The sequence below is a fragment of the Rhea americana genome, unplaced genomic scaffold, assembly GCF_003343005.1.
Source record: "Rhea americana isolate MKP2758 unplaced genomic scaffold, rheAme1 scaffold_332, whole genome shotgun sequence".
Lineage (NCBI taxonomy): Eukaryota > Metazoa > Chordata > Aves > Rheiformes > Rheidae > Rhea > Rhea americana.
The window spans coordinates 321,372-338,604 of NW_028186460.1; the positions used below are offsets into that span (position 1 = coordinate 321,372).

Below are 17,233 nucleotides of genomic sequence, written 5' to 3' on the forward strand. Positions count from 1 at the left end.
GCTGCATGGGAGGTCACTTGCAGGCTGTTACGGACACAGTGCATGAAGTGCATGGGGAAAAGTGGAAATGTTGCATGTTATAATTCTAGTTTTCGGTTAAAAAAAAAAAAAAAAAAGGCAAAAAAGAAAAGCCCTTAGCTTGGATGTTGAATGTGTATTTTTGCTGGATGTTTTCAAGGTGACAATTGGGAATAATAGCCCTGTTTAGATAAATCAAACATGGTGATCTTATTCACCGTCCTAAATGGCATTTTTATACATTGCTAGTAAACTACTAAACATGTGCATCTTTTTTAAGCACGGTTTTGAGTTTCCACCAGTTTAATCAGTAATTACCAAATATGTTACTTAAATAAATGAAGTTAACAAGGCACAAGCAGTGATAAAGTATYGAAAAACTAATTCTGGCTCTGACACTCTTGATTTAGGAGCTTTGGCAAACTTTTGTTAGGTTCAGATTTTTAAAGAGAATGTTTAGATATGCTTATAAAACCTTTGCTTTATTTCATTTCTGAAATAGAAGTAATTCTTGCTTCTTAAAAGTTGGTTCTCACTCAAGATAAACAACAATAAAGAGTTTTGAATAGTATTTTGACGTGTAGGGCTATTACTTGTCACTGAAGTAGATAACAGACTATATGAAAATTCTTATAATAAAATTAATTTGGAGAATTTTATCATATCTTATCTCTAGTTACAGTCAGATTCATTTAACTTGTGGTTAACAATATAAGCTGGTAACTAAAGAAACAGCAGAAAATCTCATCTTGTCTTTAGCTTATTTTATTCATCCAAATGGGGCTATAAATAATTCCCATTGTCACAAAAAAAGTACTTTTTAATCATTGTTTTTGGTCTTAAAGAGATGTATAGATCACAGTAACCTAACTAATACATTTTTTTTGGCTTTTTGCAGCTTTTGATCACTATTCAAACTTTGCTTGTGTATAACTTACTAAAGCACTGAAAGTGTTGTATTGCATAACTTTGTGTTAAACAAGTCCAAGAAAAGTGCCTTGTCTCAAGCCAGGATAGGTTTTAAAACCTATGTCATCAGAATTGTTACTAGCTTCAGTTGTGTAAAGGATTTTCTTTGATACACTTTTTTAAACCACTCAACGAATAGGTACTTCAGAGGGACATATTTAATATTCCCACGTGTTAGTCCTGGTTTAAAGCAACGCATTGGTCCTGTTACTGTATAAACCTACTGAGTTGCCAGAAGGGGGGTTCTTAGCATTCAAAGTTAAGTGCATGTGTAAACATTTGCAGAATTTGGAAACAAATTTGCAGTGCCAAAATGTTGGTGCTGAACAAGCCAATCAAAAGAAAATAGAAAATGAGGAGTTTGGTGTGTATTTTCTTTTGTTTTTCATTATTTAATACAAGTCTTTGTTGTAAACATGGAACAACATAAAAATCCTCTCCAAACTGTTAAAGTAAAATTTCAAAATGTTCTTTTACTAGATATGTGGAATCCTTGTACAAAATCTAGATATTTTGCCTAAATTATTATATCTAATTATATTCTTTATATAAAACTTCAGCTATAATTATGATTACATTGATAATACTGCATTATAAGCTTCAGTGAACAGTAGATTTCTAATTTTATACTAAAAGTGAATATGAGGCTTAAACTTGAATTTCACCACTGAATATTCAACAAGTGTTTCTGTGTTTTGAGTGTATATACCCAACCTAGGCTTTTCATGACAACTGCTAGGGTAAAAAGAGAGAATGAAATCTGCTATTATAAAACATAACTTGAGATACACACTGTGGTGTCTCCTTTGGAGCTTGCCTATGTAGGTGCAGTTTAGAGAAAACATCTCTAGTATTGACATACACAAACACTATCCTTGCTTGACTACTCTGTCCGCAGTCAGGTTCTTAATTATGTTATTGACAGATAGCCATCTTTAAATCTGATTCTTCTAAAAATTATAAGCCTACCTGCTAGGCACAGTCAGGCCTTTAAWGTTAAGCAGGTGTTAGATGCTTGCAAAATAATGTCTACACAGAAATAAAACTTTCTGGAGCTTGTAATAGAAACGATGCATTTTTTGTAATGCTCTTTATGTTGAACTGTTCTTGCTTACAGCTACTTTCAGTAATGTTAGATATTTGTGTAGTATCACAATGCGTTTGCTTTTATGTCTACAAATTTTCAATAAAACCAAGCAACTGATAGAAATTATTATTGCTTCAAAGAGCTAGTAGCTTCATATTTGGATCAAAATAGCACTCTATTAAATAACTGTTCACAGTATTATTTTTCCTCTGCATTAAAATGTGGATGAAGTAGTGTATGACTGGCTCTTCATTATAAAAAGAAAAAAAATCTTAGTTCCCATATAGCCCTAAACTTTTTTATTTTAAGGCACTTCAGAGAAGATGGCTCTTCACACACAAGGCACTTTCCTTGGTTTGATTCCTTTTTTTTTTCTTTTTTACAGTTAAGTTTGCTTTTGTTGTCGTGTTTTGTCCTACTTTGTTTTACATTGCGGGTTGCTAGGACCTGGATAAGACCCAGGACGACTTACTGAAACACCAGGCTAGCATTAGTGAGCTCAAGCGCAATTTCATGGAGTCCACACCTGAACCTCGCCCAAATGAGTGGGAAAAGCGGCGTATCGCACCTCTGTCCCTACCGGCGCCTGGGGTACGTCACAGCCGGCACTGACCTGCATGCCTTTCCCTACAGCCGTGCAGGCAACACAGTAAATGTACTTTGTCCTGAACATTAACACTTTCTTTTTAGCTAATGTAATATTTGTTTTTACTAAGTGTACGTTAACGTCTTACCACTTGCCATTGAACCTGACTTCAGTAACATGGAATATTTTTTCTTTTGTAAGAACAGCTGTGAGATGGAATCATTGGAAGAAAGTTGAAGCAATAGACATATTTTGCTCTGCTAAGCTTAAAATCCATTTTGGTTTACATGGATTTTATGAAATTAAATTTCTAATGACCATAAAAGTTTCTCTCCATTTGCCTCTTAAGCTGCTCTTCAGCAGGTCGTGTGTAAGCAGCTGTTTGGTGCATGTTGTTTCAGGTCTTCTAATAGTTGACAATGTTGACTTCTTTGAGAAATAACTTAGTGTAGTTCTTAATCTATCTGCCTTGATCTCTAAAACTCTTAATATTTTTACTCTTTTTTTTTTTCCTACCTGCTCATCTCCTGTATGACTGAACCTTAAAAGAACAGTTTGGAAAACAGTTTTCCAGAAATATTATCTGAAATGTTTGTGGCCAGAAAACTACCCAAAGAAATTTCTGTTGCTATTCTGAAGCTTAGTTTTACAAGGAGTTATTTGCTAGCTCTTAAAGTAGAAAAGCAAATCAATCTTTAAAAGCAATCAGTTTATCCTTTGTTATCCTTTTTTCCTCATTACTTCACTCCTCCATCAGCCCCCAAAATGTATTGTTATCCTAATCTCATTATACTTGTTCAGCATTGTCTTCAAGCTCCAGAGAGGTGAACTTTCAGATTAAGCTTCCTTGATGCTGTCAAGTGATTTTTGCTGTTAAGGCCTTGTTTCAACGAGGGATTTAAGCATTCTGAGCTGAGCGCATGTGTGTGCAGATTCCATTGTTACTTCTTTAATAACTGTTTTTAAAAATATGGTCACTGCCAGGCAATTATCCTTCAGGTTTTGGGGTGTAGTAGTTATGTGCAGATGAATGTTTGTCAGTCTTCCAAATATTCCAGAAACATTGATTCATTTAATAACAATAGTTCTTTCATGTTACAGTAAGCATTCATGTAAAGGGGTAACTTATTTTTTATTGTGTGGTTGTGTGTATTTTCTATGTTAATTTCTTTGTGTTGAAGTTGAGGCCCTTCTAGGTATTGCGCTTTTATTTCTTTTTTTCCTCGTCTAATATGTTGTGTTGCTTTCAGACCAGTTTAGTTTTATGTTTATAGTATGTGTTTGTCTCATTGCTTATTGATTTACACTGGTTTTACAAAATGAAAACCAAATAGAAAAAAGGAGACTACATTTTCCAAGTGAAAACGTTGCCTGTGAAGGAGAAGCAATGGACTGCAATGCCATGGATTGCTGAAGCAAAACCAGAGAAGACTGACAAGGTGGCTGCCTTGAGATCTGCTGCCTTTTTGCTTTATCTACTATGAGCTAGCTGGTGCACTTCTTTCTTTTTCTTTTTTTTTCCTTATGGAAATAACATGCTTAAGACAGTTAAGGAGAAGTTTAAGTTGTAAACAAAGATCTGCATGTATATGAATGCCAGCAACATTTTGTTTAAACACCAAACCAAGTGTGAAGTTCTGAAGGGCTACTACCTGAAAACAAAATTTTCACAGGAAAATTACTGCGTTTATTTTATGTGACTAGGATGACAGCAAAATATATTTCCATTCCAGATGGAAATAATTGTTTGCGTTCTTTGAAGTTGTTTGACACTTCACACAAGAATTGTTTGCATTGCAGTTATGTATTCATTATGTAATCATTATCCAAATCAATAATGCTGTAGTAGAGACAGCATTGTTTCAAATGCAGCCAGGTTCTGAATACATCCATGCTTCTATACATCTTTTTTCATCTGTGAAAAGGAAGAAGTTTTCTCCCTTTATAAGCTGTGGTTTTTTTGTTTTGTTTTAAGTGAAAAGCACATTATAAAAGGTGGTGATGTTACTATGTTACTAGTGGTATGATAATTATGGTGGGTAGCAAATTGATGTTGCTTTTTTGACATCACTTTTGAATTGTTTTCCACCATCTAAAATGAAAATAGGTTGTAAAGCTGTTAGTCCTATTTCAGTAACATATATAAATACCAGGTTTGGAAAACAGCATATTTTATTCCTGAATTATTTGTTGATGAACATAAAGAATTTGGGGGAGGGGAGGGGTGTTCAGGTTCTTACTTTCCCTTAACTTATAATAAACTTGCCTGGTATTCATAGATATTGGTCAGCCTTCTTAGTATTATTAGTTTTATCACTAGTAGACATTGCTCAGTCTTATTTCTAGAAAGCACTGTTTTCATACTTGTCTTTTAGGATAGTTGGATAATAGATATGAGTAAAGCTGCTGCATGCAAGCATACCACTGCTAATTTTCTCTTTCCTTCCTTTTGCTCCAGTGAAAACATGCCAATAAGTCTTTTTTGCATGTATGAGAAATGTTACCTTAGATAAATCTCATTTTTGCACCATACCTCTTAAATGCACAGCATCTGTGACTTAATTATGACAAAACTGTGACACATTGGTATGGATGTCACAAATACTTGAAATATGTTCTAGATATCCAGAATCAACAATATTTATTTTCTCCACCCAAACTTGCTGCTTATAAAGAGTGTTTCATGTTAGTGTGTACGCTTATGTGGCTGATGATCCTTTGCCAGGAAGCTAAAGATCCACAGAAGATGATACTCGCATGTATGCATGTGCACATGCACAAATGTATATGAAATTGCAGCAGCAATGAACAGGGGTTGTGTTATCAGGCAAATTGCTATTAATGTTTTCCTTATTTTTTTTTTTAAAAGCTTTTAAAAAAAAATAACTGATGGTGGTAGAATGCAAACAGATGGGGGTATGTTCCTGTCTGTGATGAAAGATGCACAGTCTGACTACATACAGAAATAAAGACCTTTTTCTTTTTTACACTTTTGAGGGGTTAGAATAAATGTGATATCAGAGTACAAYAGAAGTAGTATCATGAACGTTTTTGCCTTTTAATATTAACTGTTAATCCAACTTCTATTGGATGTATTGAACTAGGGAAAGAAGGGAGGGTGAGTAATGCATTGCCCTGAACAGGTGTCAAATTCAGTATAAAGGCAGATTTTGTCAATTCAAATTAAGTTTTCTTAGCCACCTTTGAAATATACTTTAATCTTAGGGGAAAGATGTAAGAGTCTTTTTTTTCTTTTTTTTTTTTTCTGTTCTGCATGCCATACATATAGTAGTACAGTGTTACTTAAGTGTTTGGATTCTGAAATGCTAGTACACAGTAGTTCTGCGCGTACTGTAGTTATCTGCATTGCATTTTGGCTTTCCTCTGAAATTTGCTTCTGCCTGGATTGTCTGCATTACCGTTTTCTAAGATAGAAATATATTTTATTTAATATTAGAAAAATGTATGTTATATCTGTGTTAGGTATTCTCTGTTATTGGCTTTTTATTTTAACTGTCTACTTGTAATGTGATACAAGAGCTTGTGAAAGGAAAACTGAAAGGAGAATTACAGCTTTTTCAGAGGGTTGTGCCCACATAAATTTTAGATTTTTTTTAATTGTTTTACCACACAGATTGATAGTACTACAGAAAGTAGATCAGACTAAATATAATTTATGCTTTAAAGTAACATTGAGTAAAACAGATTTTCCCAATCRAATGGGCAAGGCTTTTTGTAAATGATTCTTTAATAAATACAGATTTGCTTAAGTGGGATTGGGGGGGGGTTGTTTTAAGTAGTTACTTGAAAAAACAACCTTTTAAAAGTTATAATAAATAAATTCATCTTAGCCTTCTGGCTGTGTAATGTTCAGAGCGAATGTATTTGACCGCTCTCTCCCTGAAGCTTTGAACCATTGGGGGTTAGAAGATGTTAAGAATTGATTTTTAAAAGGGAATAATCCCAATATTGAATATGGAATTAATCTGTAAGTAAACTTTATTTCTGCTTTGAAAATCACAAAATGTTTAATACTTTTATTCCTCCACTTACAGTTAATTCTTAAAGTCCAAAATAAAGAGCAAATGGCAGACATACAGTATTAGATTACTGCTATGTTTCGTGGTTTCTTTGCGAGTCCACAGTTTTCTGTCCTCGTGCCATATTCTCGTTCTCCCGCAGCTGGAGTCCGTTCAGCTTCTCCTGTGCTCTCACGCACGTCCCTGAACCGAAGCCTTTTCCTTGTCGCGTTGTCTCTCCTGCCTGACCTTTCCTTTGTAGGTCGCTGCTGCTTTGTCCTTCGCTGTTTAAATCTGTGCTTTCCGTTCTCTTAACTTGTCCAGAGCCTAGAAGAAGAAATAACGTCAATTTTGTGTAGTAAGGAGGGCTTTTCCTTCGCCGCCGCCGGCGCGCCGACAGCAGAGGGCGCTGCCGGGAAGGCCGAGGCCGCCGCCGCGCCGCCGCCCCAGGTGCCTGTCCGCTCCCCCCGCGCCTCCCCGGGCTGGGCAGCCCCACACACCGCTAGCGGGGGGACAGGTGAATTACTGCTGTGCACTAGACCGGCGGCCGTTTTAAAGGCTTAGACCCTGACCCACAAAGCATTAAAAATACCGCAAAGGTGGCATACAACTTCTGTTGTGTCAGAGGAGGTGGGCTGGTTGCATTTATTCGGGGAGAGGGGGGGAGAGGCAGCTAAGGAGCTGAATTCTTTATTTGCAAGGCTTGAGAAATACCAGTTGGTTCTTGGTTTAGCTTCCCCGGGAATGCTGGCTTAGACTGTGTAGTTGCTTTGCTTGGTAAACTAGCAGTAAAAGCTAGAATTAAGTCACAGATGATGTGTTCTTTTTTGTTTTTACTGTTTGAACTTGAAATTTGCTGCAAAGCATTTTCTAAAAAAAATGAATTTTGTAGTTTTTAGATCTGATGTATGGTGGGCTTTCTGGGATATCCATCACATCATTTTGTCATGGAAGAAATACTAATATGATTTTTTTAACCTCACTATTTGAGCTCCAYACTGAATCCTAATGAGATCATCTTGGTAATCGCATATTGCTATTTCAATAACATACAAGCCTAAACAGTCTCCCTCTTACTATCTGTTAAGTTTCATAAAGTAACAGACCAAAGATGAACTATTAAAACCTTACAATAAAGTCTTTTTGTTTTTTATGTGATGATAACCCGATAGTAGACTGCTAATTTTTGTTTTCCAGCAATATTATTATTAATTTCTGATGTGAGATAATTGCCTCAGTAGCATGATTGACTAGTGCGTTCATGCTTTTTTCACATTCTTCATAACTATCTTGTTTTATGCTAATTAATAATGTCCATAATTCCAACCTACTTTTAAGTAGAATAATTTTAATGAAGTGGAAGGAAAAGAGCATAGTTCTTTGTGGGTCTTGCAGTGAATACATAGTACCTGCTTAGTTTCATAAATATGCATTCTAAAAGCTTGCTCTGAGATTGCTGTGCTGTAAAGGGGTGTGCCTGTGTTTTGTATAGGATGTTAAGTTTTTGTGTTTCCTGCTGCTTAGAAAATGCATTGATCTGTGTCCTTTGATTGCTTKTTGTTCCACAGAGACATGGTTCCAGAAAAGAAGGGCCTTGCGCTGGAGTCAGCGATGCTGATAAGGTTCTACTGATTTTTCCGTAGTTAAATTTGGCTCTAACGCTTCAAATCCATCTTCATTCTTTCTTTCCTTCCCTTTTCAGTTAACAATCATAACTATCTTTTGTCTTCTACATGACATGAACCAGCCATCAGTTAATCTTTTTTCCCATCATTTTAATTTATTCATATACTATACTTTTGTTTTCCCTCATCCGTGTTTTCTGTGCAGAGTTCACATGAGACTCTGGACATAGTGGAGGAGAAGAAGCAGGCAGAGGTTGGGAGAGAAGAAACAGTAGTCATAGACGAAACCAACAAAGGGAAAATGCAAGTTGCCACTGATGCTGGGGAAACATGTAAGGTGGAGCACCTGTCAAAAAAGGATTCATCATCATTGCCATCAGATAGTAGCAGCAGCAGCAGTAGTAGTGAGAGTGAGGATGAAGAGGTGGGAGAATACCAGCCACATCATAGGGCAATTGAGGAAGTCATCAGGGAAGAACAAGAAGAAGAAGATGATACAAACAGAAAAAAAGAGCATGAAGAAAAGATAATGCAGCATGTAGAAGCTACAGCAGAAGGCAGTAAGCTAAATGTACCAGCTGAGCACACAGCTAAAGTTACGGCTGAATCTTTGGTCCAGGAAAATGCAGTTACCATAGCTACAGAAGAGAAGAATTTCTCAGAGGAGATGAAGCAAGACTTAGGTGAAGAAAAAGAGGAAGAACAACTCAGACTGAATGGAGATGTGTCTCATGTTGACATTGATGTTGCACCACAAATAATTTGTTGTTCAGAGGTAAATGGTAGAACAGTTTGACAACTAGATTAAGCAGAGAGATTTCTCAGGGTGAAAATATACCTGGCTTTCTTCTTCTCCTATTCTTCCAGCTCTTCAGGCATTCAGCAAGATTCAGATCGTTTGRAAGGGGAAACCACTGAGAGCAGAGAAATTCTCTCTCCTTCAGTTTTGGTTTCTGGCTTTTTGCTAGAACTGGATGCAAATCACCAGTAAAGCAAACCTTCCGAAGACTGCCATCTCCTTTTTATCTCCCCCTTATTTTATGCACATACATAATATATATTTCTGATTTACATGTTTTTAATGTTTTAAGTCTCGTCTTGTCTATTTGTCAATTGTTTTTGACATGTCCGTGACCTGTAATTTTGTGATTGGAAAAGAAATTGGAAAATGTCAGTCACCAATTTTTGTACCTTTTTTTTCCCCCTATTATCCACTGCTGGTCTTTCCCCTCTTTTTTTTTCTCCTTATTTTGAAAAAATTGTTATGGATTTAGACACTAGAATAAGTATGACTAGGAACTGGATAGGTAAGAGGGTAAGAGCMCTGTATTTAAAGGGAATGCATATATAATCTCAGTATGAAGTCTTCTAGAAGGGGAGAAAGCCTTCTGTGTGTGTGCAAGTGTGTGTGAAATAAAGATAAGCGTCTTGGAGTTTCTCCTAAATGCTTTTGAAATCACTGGAAGATAGCAACTGATACATTTAGAAAAAAGTTCACAAGGCTTTACTTGTGTTTTTTTTAAAGTTATATTATTGCCGCAGATTTTCAAATATATTCAATAAGTCACAAGTTCACTGGCTTAAGGACCCCTTATCAATCACTGCCYTTTTGACATTGCAGAGGACAAATAGTGAACCTCTAAATGAGTAAAATCTCTTTTTTTTTTTTTAAGGTCAAAAGAAACTACTGATATCCATAGTCACGACACTGAATGTAGGCTGCTTCAAAACCAAAAGTCAAAGTTGTCTTTCTGTTGCAGAAGTAGTACCTATTAAAAAGCAAAAAGTTTTACAATATTTCATTGAAATTTTAGTCCTTATTTGCAGTTTGATTAGTTAAGATAGGTATTTTCTCATGTGAATTCTAGTGTGAAGCTTGAACGTCTGAGCTAGCTAAGAACTTCTTGTTTGACAGACCTTTACACAAGCTGACATTTTTTTTTCTTCCCCCTACTGATACTGTTTTAGTAAGTGCTTTCTTATTTGCTGTTAGCAGAAACACAGAACTATGGCAAAGACTAWTAGGAGATTATCTACCGGTAGCAGGGAAATCTAGGATAACTAGAAAACTGGTTTATTAGTCTTCATTTCATTTTGCTTATTTATTTTGCTTCTTGATTCAGAAAACAGTCTTAAATATTTATCATACTGCTATGCTTTTCCTGGGTTTTTGGTTGTATTTTCTTGGTCCATTTCACAAACTTTTTCCGTATGTCTTTGAATTTATTATCTCTGTCTTTTGCACCACAGCCTCCAGTAGTGAAAACGGAGATGGTAACCATTTCAGATGCTGCACAGAGAACTGAAATTTCCACTAAGGAAGTTCCAATTGTTCAAACAGAGACTAAAACCATCACATATGAATCTCCACAGGTACAGTGGCTGGATGATTTGATATATCATTTGATATGTGGTTTGCAAGTTGAGTTTTATTCCAGCCATTTCCAGCTCAAATTTAAGAGTTATAATGCCCAAGAAATGCTTTTCAAAAACCTGTGCTTTCTTTTAGCAGCCAAGACTGGTTTGACTATGGATTAGTTGAACTGAAATGTGTATAGAAAAAAGCAATAACTGTTGGTCTTAAAGTTCTAACAGTACCCCCACCCTTTTTATTAAAAAAAATTTAGCTGCTTTATAATTGCCTGTATGCAAATGTAAAGCCATATTTACTGTTGGAAATTTGATTTAAATCTCATTGCTCCTGAAAAGACCACTTAACTAATCATAAATTTTGTCTGAGAATAAAACATAACAGTCTATACAACTCAGTAAACTTGATGGCTTCTGTTCAGATTTTGGTTTTTAACTTTTCCATTTGAACTGAAGAATTAAGTATGTGTTTAGTAATAAAAATTACATTAAGTTTCTCTAGTTAAAACAAAGTTTTTAAATGCCAAAAAATGAAAATACCATTTTTTTTCTCACAGTTTGATGGCAGTACGAGTGGCAATGCTGGTGTGCTGCTGAGTGCACAGACAATTACATCAGAATCAATTTCTACTACCACAACTACACACATCACAAAGGTAAAATGGATGTCTCTCTGAACTAGAAAACGATCAAAAACTCTCCAAAAATCTCTAATGTAGCTCCTCAAACCTCTATATCTGCTAACAAAGCTGACTTAATGGATTAAATTCATTCTAGGTACATGGGGAAGGTTGACTTTCCAAAAGCAAATTTTGAACAGAGAAGTCTGAGTGAATAAGGGAGAACATCTGGAAACAGGACTGGGAAGAATAGAAAAAATGTGATTRGGTATTTCAGTACTTCATATAGATCTTATTTGTGGTGTTCGGCGAGAAGTTTGCACCTAGACTTTTACAGTCCCAATTCTGCTCTCACTGATACTGTATAGAATTTTTGAAAACAAAATTGATCTGTTTGGGGTCTGCAGGAGACCTGTTAATGGAATCTGTTGTAAGGATATACTGACAACTGGTTTGGGATTTTTTTTGTTTGTTTGTTTTTTTCCCCAAACTTGGTGTTGTACCTCCTTGCACTACTAGCTTTAAAGCACATTTAAAAACAGATCATACTGTTRTTTTACTTCGGCAACAAATGTATTTGAGGGCTGAATTATGTCTTCTACTTATGTCCCTTCAGAATGTCTTRGAACTACAAAGTGTTCTTTTTATTCCTCATTTACGCAAGTATTTCTAAAACTTTAAAGGCATGCACCAACAACACAGTTTAGATCCCATGTCTTTAAACTCTTAACGTAATTCTCCAAGAAGATTGCGGAATTATTTACAGTAAAGAAAAAGAGAAGAGGAGAAATACAAGTATGGGGTGGTTTTTCTTTCCCCGAGACAAGAAGCTTTATGTCATCATGGAATGAAACTCACTGCTCAGTGGATGAATTTTGCAACCAAATATTCTAAAGATAGAGAGTTGTATTTKCAGAAGGACATTGGAAAGATGATGTTGGAAAGCTGTTAGATGRAAGTCACCTAAAAGAAGCTGAGCTTAGAACTTAAAATTTGCTATTTTATTAGACAGATTAATCAATTAATCAACAGGTCCTCTTCCATCTTCTACCTCCTTTTGGAGTCATTAGCCACCAGCATTTTAGGAAGTAGTCTTTATTGAATAAATTATGCTTTAACTGTTCAAAATTAAAAAGTGAAATTTTCTTGTCAAGTTCAGATCTGAGAAAATACTTTTTTAGGAAGGAACCATTTAAAAAAATTTTACTTCAATCTTCTCAGGTGACTGGGATGACTATAATGAAGCAGATCTTCATCTTTTCTTATAGACTGGTTATTAATTCAAAAGGCTTTACAAGCTTTCATTATTGATACAGGAGCCTCACAAAGTTAGTTGATAATTTCCACAAAGAAACTGATAATTTCTCATGGTGTTCTTAAAAGAATCATCTTGGAACTTTTCTAATACAGTCAGTGTTTCTTAAGAACTACTTTATTCTTTTCCATCAAAAAAACATACAATTTTATTTCTTTTTCAAGTATTTATCTAAGCTACAATGTTTTAATCATTAGAGTGAGATATGAAGAAACAAAGCATAATTATTTCCATCTGTGATGTGAAATATGTTAACAACGAGGTGACAGTAAGGTGTGGGAACTCCAGAACTGAAAAAGAGAAGGTCTGTGTATATGATGGTATGGGATTACACAGAGACTGAGAAGAGGTCCATGCTGGAGGGATGGAAACCAAAGACATCTCCTGTAATCTATCTGTTGCCAGATTTATTTGATGGAGGAGGCTGAAACTACAATTTGTGGACACTTCTAGATGCATTCAAACTTCAGTTCAAAAAACAGAAGGAATTCTCTTTTGCTTTTTTATCAAGTTTTTCTTAGCAATCACTCGAATGTGATTAACTGCATGTCTGAAAAAAGAATGACTTAAGACCAAGAATATTTACTAATAACTACTGTCCAGTGACAGAGAAATTTGGTTGTTTCAGTGCAGTAGAAAGGAGTACTTTGTGAATCCTCTTCCTGGCTGTATGGAATAATTTTAAGGATGTTTTCTTGTTTTCTTGCCATCTGTAGATGGTAAAAGGTGGGGTATCAGAAACAAGAATTGAGAAGCGCATTGTCATTACTGGAGATGCAGATATTGACCATGATGAGGTGAGTATGTAAGCTGTTAACATTTACCATGTGTTATTAGCAGTCCAGCAACATCTAAGAGAACTTGAATATGACAAATCAGATAGATGCTGAGACTGTTGATTGCAGCAAAGTTGTTAGCAGTCGTGTTTTGTGAATGAGGAGCCTTTAGGGTATAACTGAGGAAGAAACAACGTTGGTAACTTTGTATTACGGTCCATATGAATGGTTTTCCTACTGTTTTTAAAGAGATTGCTTTTTCTGGAATGGATCCAGCCTGTTTAGTGCTGTTTTTTTTCTATTTGGGAGGAAAAGCATTACTACAATAATCTATTTTGAAACATTAATCTAGGTAGGCAGGAGTCTGTCATGCTTTGTGTCAGTAACATCTGAATGCAAAGCTCATTTTGAGTGAAACTTTTGAAATATATTAAGCATAAACTAAAAATAATAGTTTTTGCTTTGTATGTATTAAATTGTGTATAACAAACTTAATTGTTGATCCACTGGGGCTTTGCATAAGTATCTTTGATCTTTATCAGTGCAAAAGCAGTTGAAATTTTTTATGGTCTTAGAGAGTTAATATTACTTCTATCAGCCCAATTAAGCTAGCTGAATTTGAGAAGTACACAGATAAATATTTGAGAAATTGCAGGTAGCTATTGTTTCGAGTGACAAAGTCAATCAACAATCAGTGAAATAATAAATGAAAAAGCCTACCTTCTACATAAAATTGCATTGAATCCAATTCTAGCTTTATGGTAGCTACACAAATCAACAGAGTTTAATTAAACTTCTCAGTTGTACTATAGTGAGAGTTTCCAGTGAATCTAGTTTCAGATTTTGATATGCCTCCAGAAGGTGGTTCATGACAAGTCCAATCTCTTTCTGAAACTTGTAATTAAATGATAGTGCTGTTTAGCATTAGGCATGGCTTGTGTCTGCCTTGACACACCTTTAATGAATTTATGATGTTTGAAAAGGTCAGACAGTGCTTTTGCTTTACTGTATAAAGCAATGCTGTTGCTTTATTTGTTGTTTGTTTATTGTTCTCCTAGTCCTTCTTTAATCTAAGGTAAGTGGTAATGAAGTAAAAAAAAATGAAACTATAAAAATATCACTGAAGTTTAACACAATGAGCTGCTCTTAACAGATTTAAGAAACCTCTACCACCATCTCTTCAGTGGATTTGAAGTTCCTAGACTCTCAGACTGTATAATCAATGTTCATTCTTTTGTCTTTTTGCCCTCTATGTCACTAGTTAGTTTTCAATATGAAAGAGATGTTTTGAGTTTTAGAATACAAATACTTCTTATACTTCCTGTGATTTAGGGATGAGAGACTTAAATATTTCTTCATTGTGGTTTGATTCTTCAATCTGAATAGCCAATTCCTTTTAAATCCTCATTTGTACTACATAGCATTTGGCTTACCTTAAAATACAAACCAATACAGAAATTTTTTTTACAATTAACACAAGAGCAAACATCAGTATTGTACCAGTGCACTATATATTCTTCTGTACRTGTTTTATTAATAAGCTTTCAAATTAATTTTCTTTTAATCATTCAGGTGACAAATGTTGATGTTCTTCCAGTTTCTTTCCAGAATTCATTATTTCTTCTCCAGCTCTACCACCTGTGGCTGAGGAACTTGTCATGTTTTTAAACTAAGATGCGTCCTTTTATTGCATGACACTTTTCTTCCTGCTTCTAGTATATTTTTAAGTTGTTCTCGAGACTAAGCTGATTGTGGGTTTACTATTGCCTTATAGTACCTTTTCCAGCTCCTTCCAGTTTCTTCATCATTTCTTTTGTTGTTCCATCAGTAATACAGCTCACTCTAAGTTCAGGTTAAGGTAARGGACAGGAGCTCTTTTGCATATTCTGCCTCCGAGGTGCACTTCTGTGGTTKTCTGTGAAGCCTTATGTGCACTGACACATTTCTTAAGAGGATAAAATTTCTTAATATGGAGAAAGGATTAAAATGAAACTGACTGGCATTTATATTTATACTTCTCTGAGTTAAACTGGAGAAGGTTGTCTTAAACTAGCAACAGGAAGAAGAGGAGATTCTTGTTTTGAGAAAGGAATTTCTGTTACGATCTTCTGCTAGAGTTTCAGCAATGTTCTTAGACCAGATAGCAGAGAATCTTTTGTTCAGGAAACTGAGGCAAACTTTCACTTTGCTAAATCTGTTGTAAAAGTTCTAAAACTTCTGGTATAGGAGTACTTTCCACTGGAATGAACTAAAAAAAAAGTTACAGGGTGACTTTATAGTTACTTGTTATTTTCTGGAAATTTTAGTAAATTTATAAAGCCTTTCTTTTCATATTGGGTGGGGGAATACTCTTTTGTTAGTTGTTTTGCTGAGACCTTCCGAGCACAAGAATTTAGAGTTCTGAGCAACTRTTATGAAAATTTTCAATGCAACTTGTCCACCCTCCGGCTCCATATTAATGTCTTTTTGCAGTCATTGAAGTACATATTTCAAATATGTTTGCAGGCCCTGGCACAAGCAATCAAAGAAGCCAAAGAACAGCACCCTGACATGTCTGTCACAAGAGTAGTGGTGCACAAAGAAACTGAACTTGCAGAGGAAGATGAAGAGTAAAATCAAAATGTCATCAGGCAAGTATTTCAGGTAAGCCTGCAGTATGAAACAAATTCAATAACATATATGCGTAAATAATGTGTTTGAAAATCTATTTTCTGTTGTATTCTGCATTCTAACAGGCTCAACAAGTACTGGGGCTTTTCAGTATGTGCTATCACAAATTGGTGCAATGGAACAGGCACTTGAGTGTAAGAACTTTATCTTAAGTCCACTCTCACATTAATTTTTATTTAAATTTCATATTTCCCTTTAAATATCTTCCAGTTTTATGATGGTATTCTTATAATAACATTTCCTATGAATTTGGTCAAGTTATTGCAGTTTATCTTAAGTGAATTTGGGCTGTTTCTGCAAAATATGAAGCATGTATCATGTTCCTTTTTGTACTGGTACAATTACAGTTCTTGCCTTATATTTTGCTTTTTATTTTTTGGAGGAAGATTTTGTGCAGTTCCTAATAGTGAAAGGGCCCTCTTGGACATTTTCATTCAGTCAGATATTTCAAAATGCTTAAGATTGAGAATTAATTACCTTTTTATCATTTTTTATGAGAAGGAGTTAAATGTTTTGCAACTGAAGTTTTAAAGCCTGTTATCCTCATTCAGTTCTAGCGTATTTGGATTTGAGGCTGGAGGGTTTCTTTTCTGTTGGTATACGTGCRAAAAAAATAAAGAATGTTTTTGAGGGCCTCTCATCCTGTCACTGGGCACCACTAGAGGAGTCTGGCTCTTTCTTACACCTTTCCATCAGATACTGATAGACATTGATATGATCCCTCCTGAAGCATGCTGAACAGTCCAAATTCCATCAGTCTCTTCTCATATGGGAGATGCTCCAGTCCCTTAATCATCTTTGGCCCATCAGTGGACCCACTTCAGTAAGTCCATGTCTGTCTTGTACTGGGGAGCCCAGAACTGGGCACAGCATTCCAGGTGTGGCCTCACCTATGCTGAGTAGAGGAGAAGGATCATCTCCTTCAACCTGCCGATGACATCATTCCTAATGCAGCCCAAGATACTGTTGGCCACTTTTACCATAAGGGCACTTTGCTGGCTTGTGTYCAACTTGTACGCTAGGATCCCCAGGTCTTTGTCTGCAAAGCTGCTGCCTCTAGCGTGTTGTGGTGCATGGGATCATTCCTTCCCAGATGCAGGACTTTGCATTTCCCTTTGTTGAACTTCATGAGGTTCCTCTCTACCTATTTCTCCATCCTGTCAAGGTCCCTCCAGAAG

The 17,233-nt window shown here is 35.6% G+C and overlaps 1 protein-coding gene across 2 annotated transcripts in view; it reads left to right on the top strand.

Moving 5' to 3' along the window:
• The window catches only part of EPB41L2 (erythrocyte membrane protein band 4.1 like 2), a 111,611-nt gene extending 95,583 nt beyond the window's left edge, over positions 1 to 16,028 (top strand). The window contains exons 14-22 of one of the 2 annotated variants that reach the window (XM_085311117.1): positions 2,519 to 2,665; positions 3,995 to 4,099; positions 7,004 to 7,129; positions 8,248 to 8,301; positions 8,510 to 9,079; positions 10,555 to 10,677; positions 11,232 to 11,330; positions 13,326 to 13,406; positions 15,891 to 16,028. In XM_085311117.1, coding sequence (XP_085167243.1) covers positions 2,519 to 2,665; positions 3,995 to 4,099; positions 7,004 to 7,129; positions 8,248 to 8,301; positions 8,510 to 9,079; positions 10,555 to 10,677; positions 11,232 to 11,330; positions 13,326 to 13,406; positions 15,891 to 15,998 — 1,413 coding nt within the window. In that variant the 3' untranslated portion in view covers positions 15,999 to 16,028. The remainder of the gene's footprint in view (positions 1 to 2,518; positions 2,666 to 3,994; positions 4,100 to 7,003; positions 7,130 to 8,247; positions 8,302 to 8,509; positions 9,080 to 10,554; positions 10,678 to 11,231; positions 11,331 to 13,325; positions 13,407 to 15,890) is intronic. The other variant, XM_085311116.1, reaches the window with a different exon arrangement.
• The last annotated feature ends 1,205 nt before the right edge of the window (positions 16,029 to 17,233 follow it).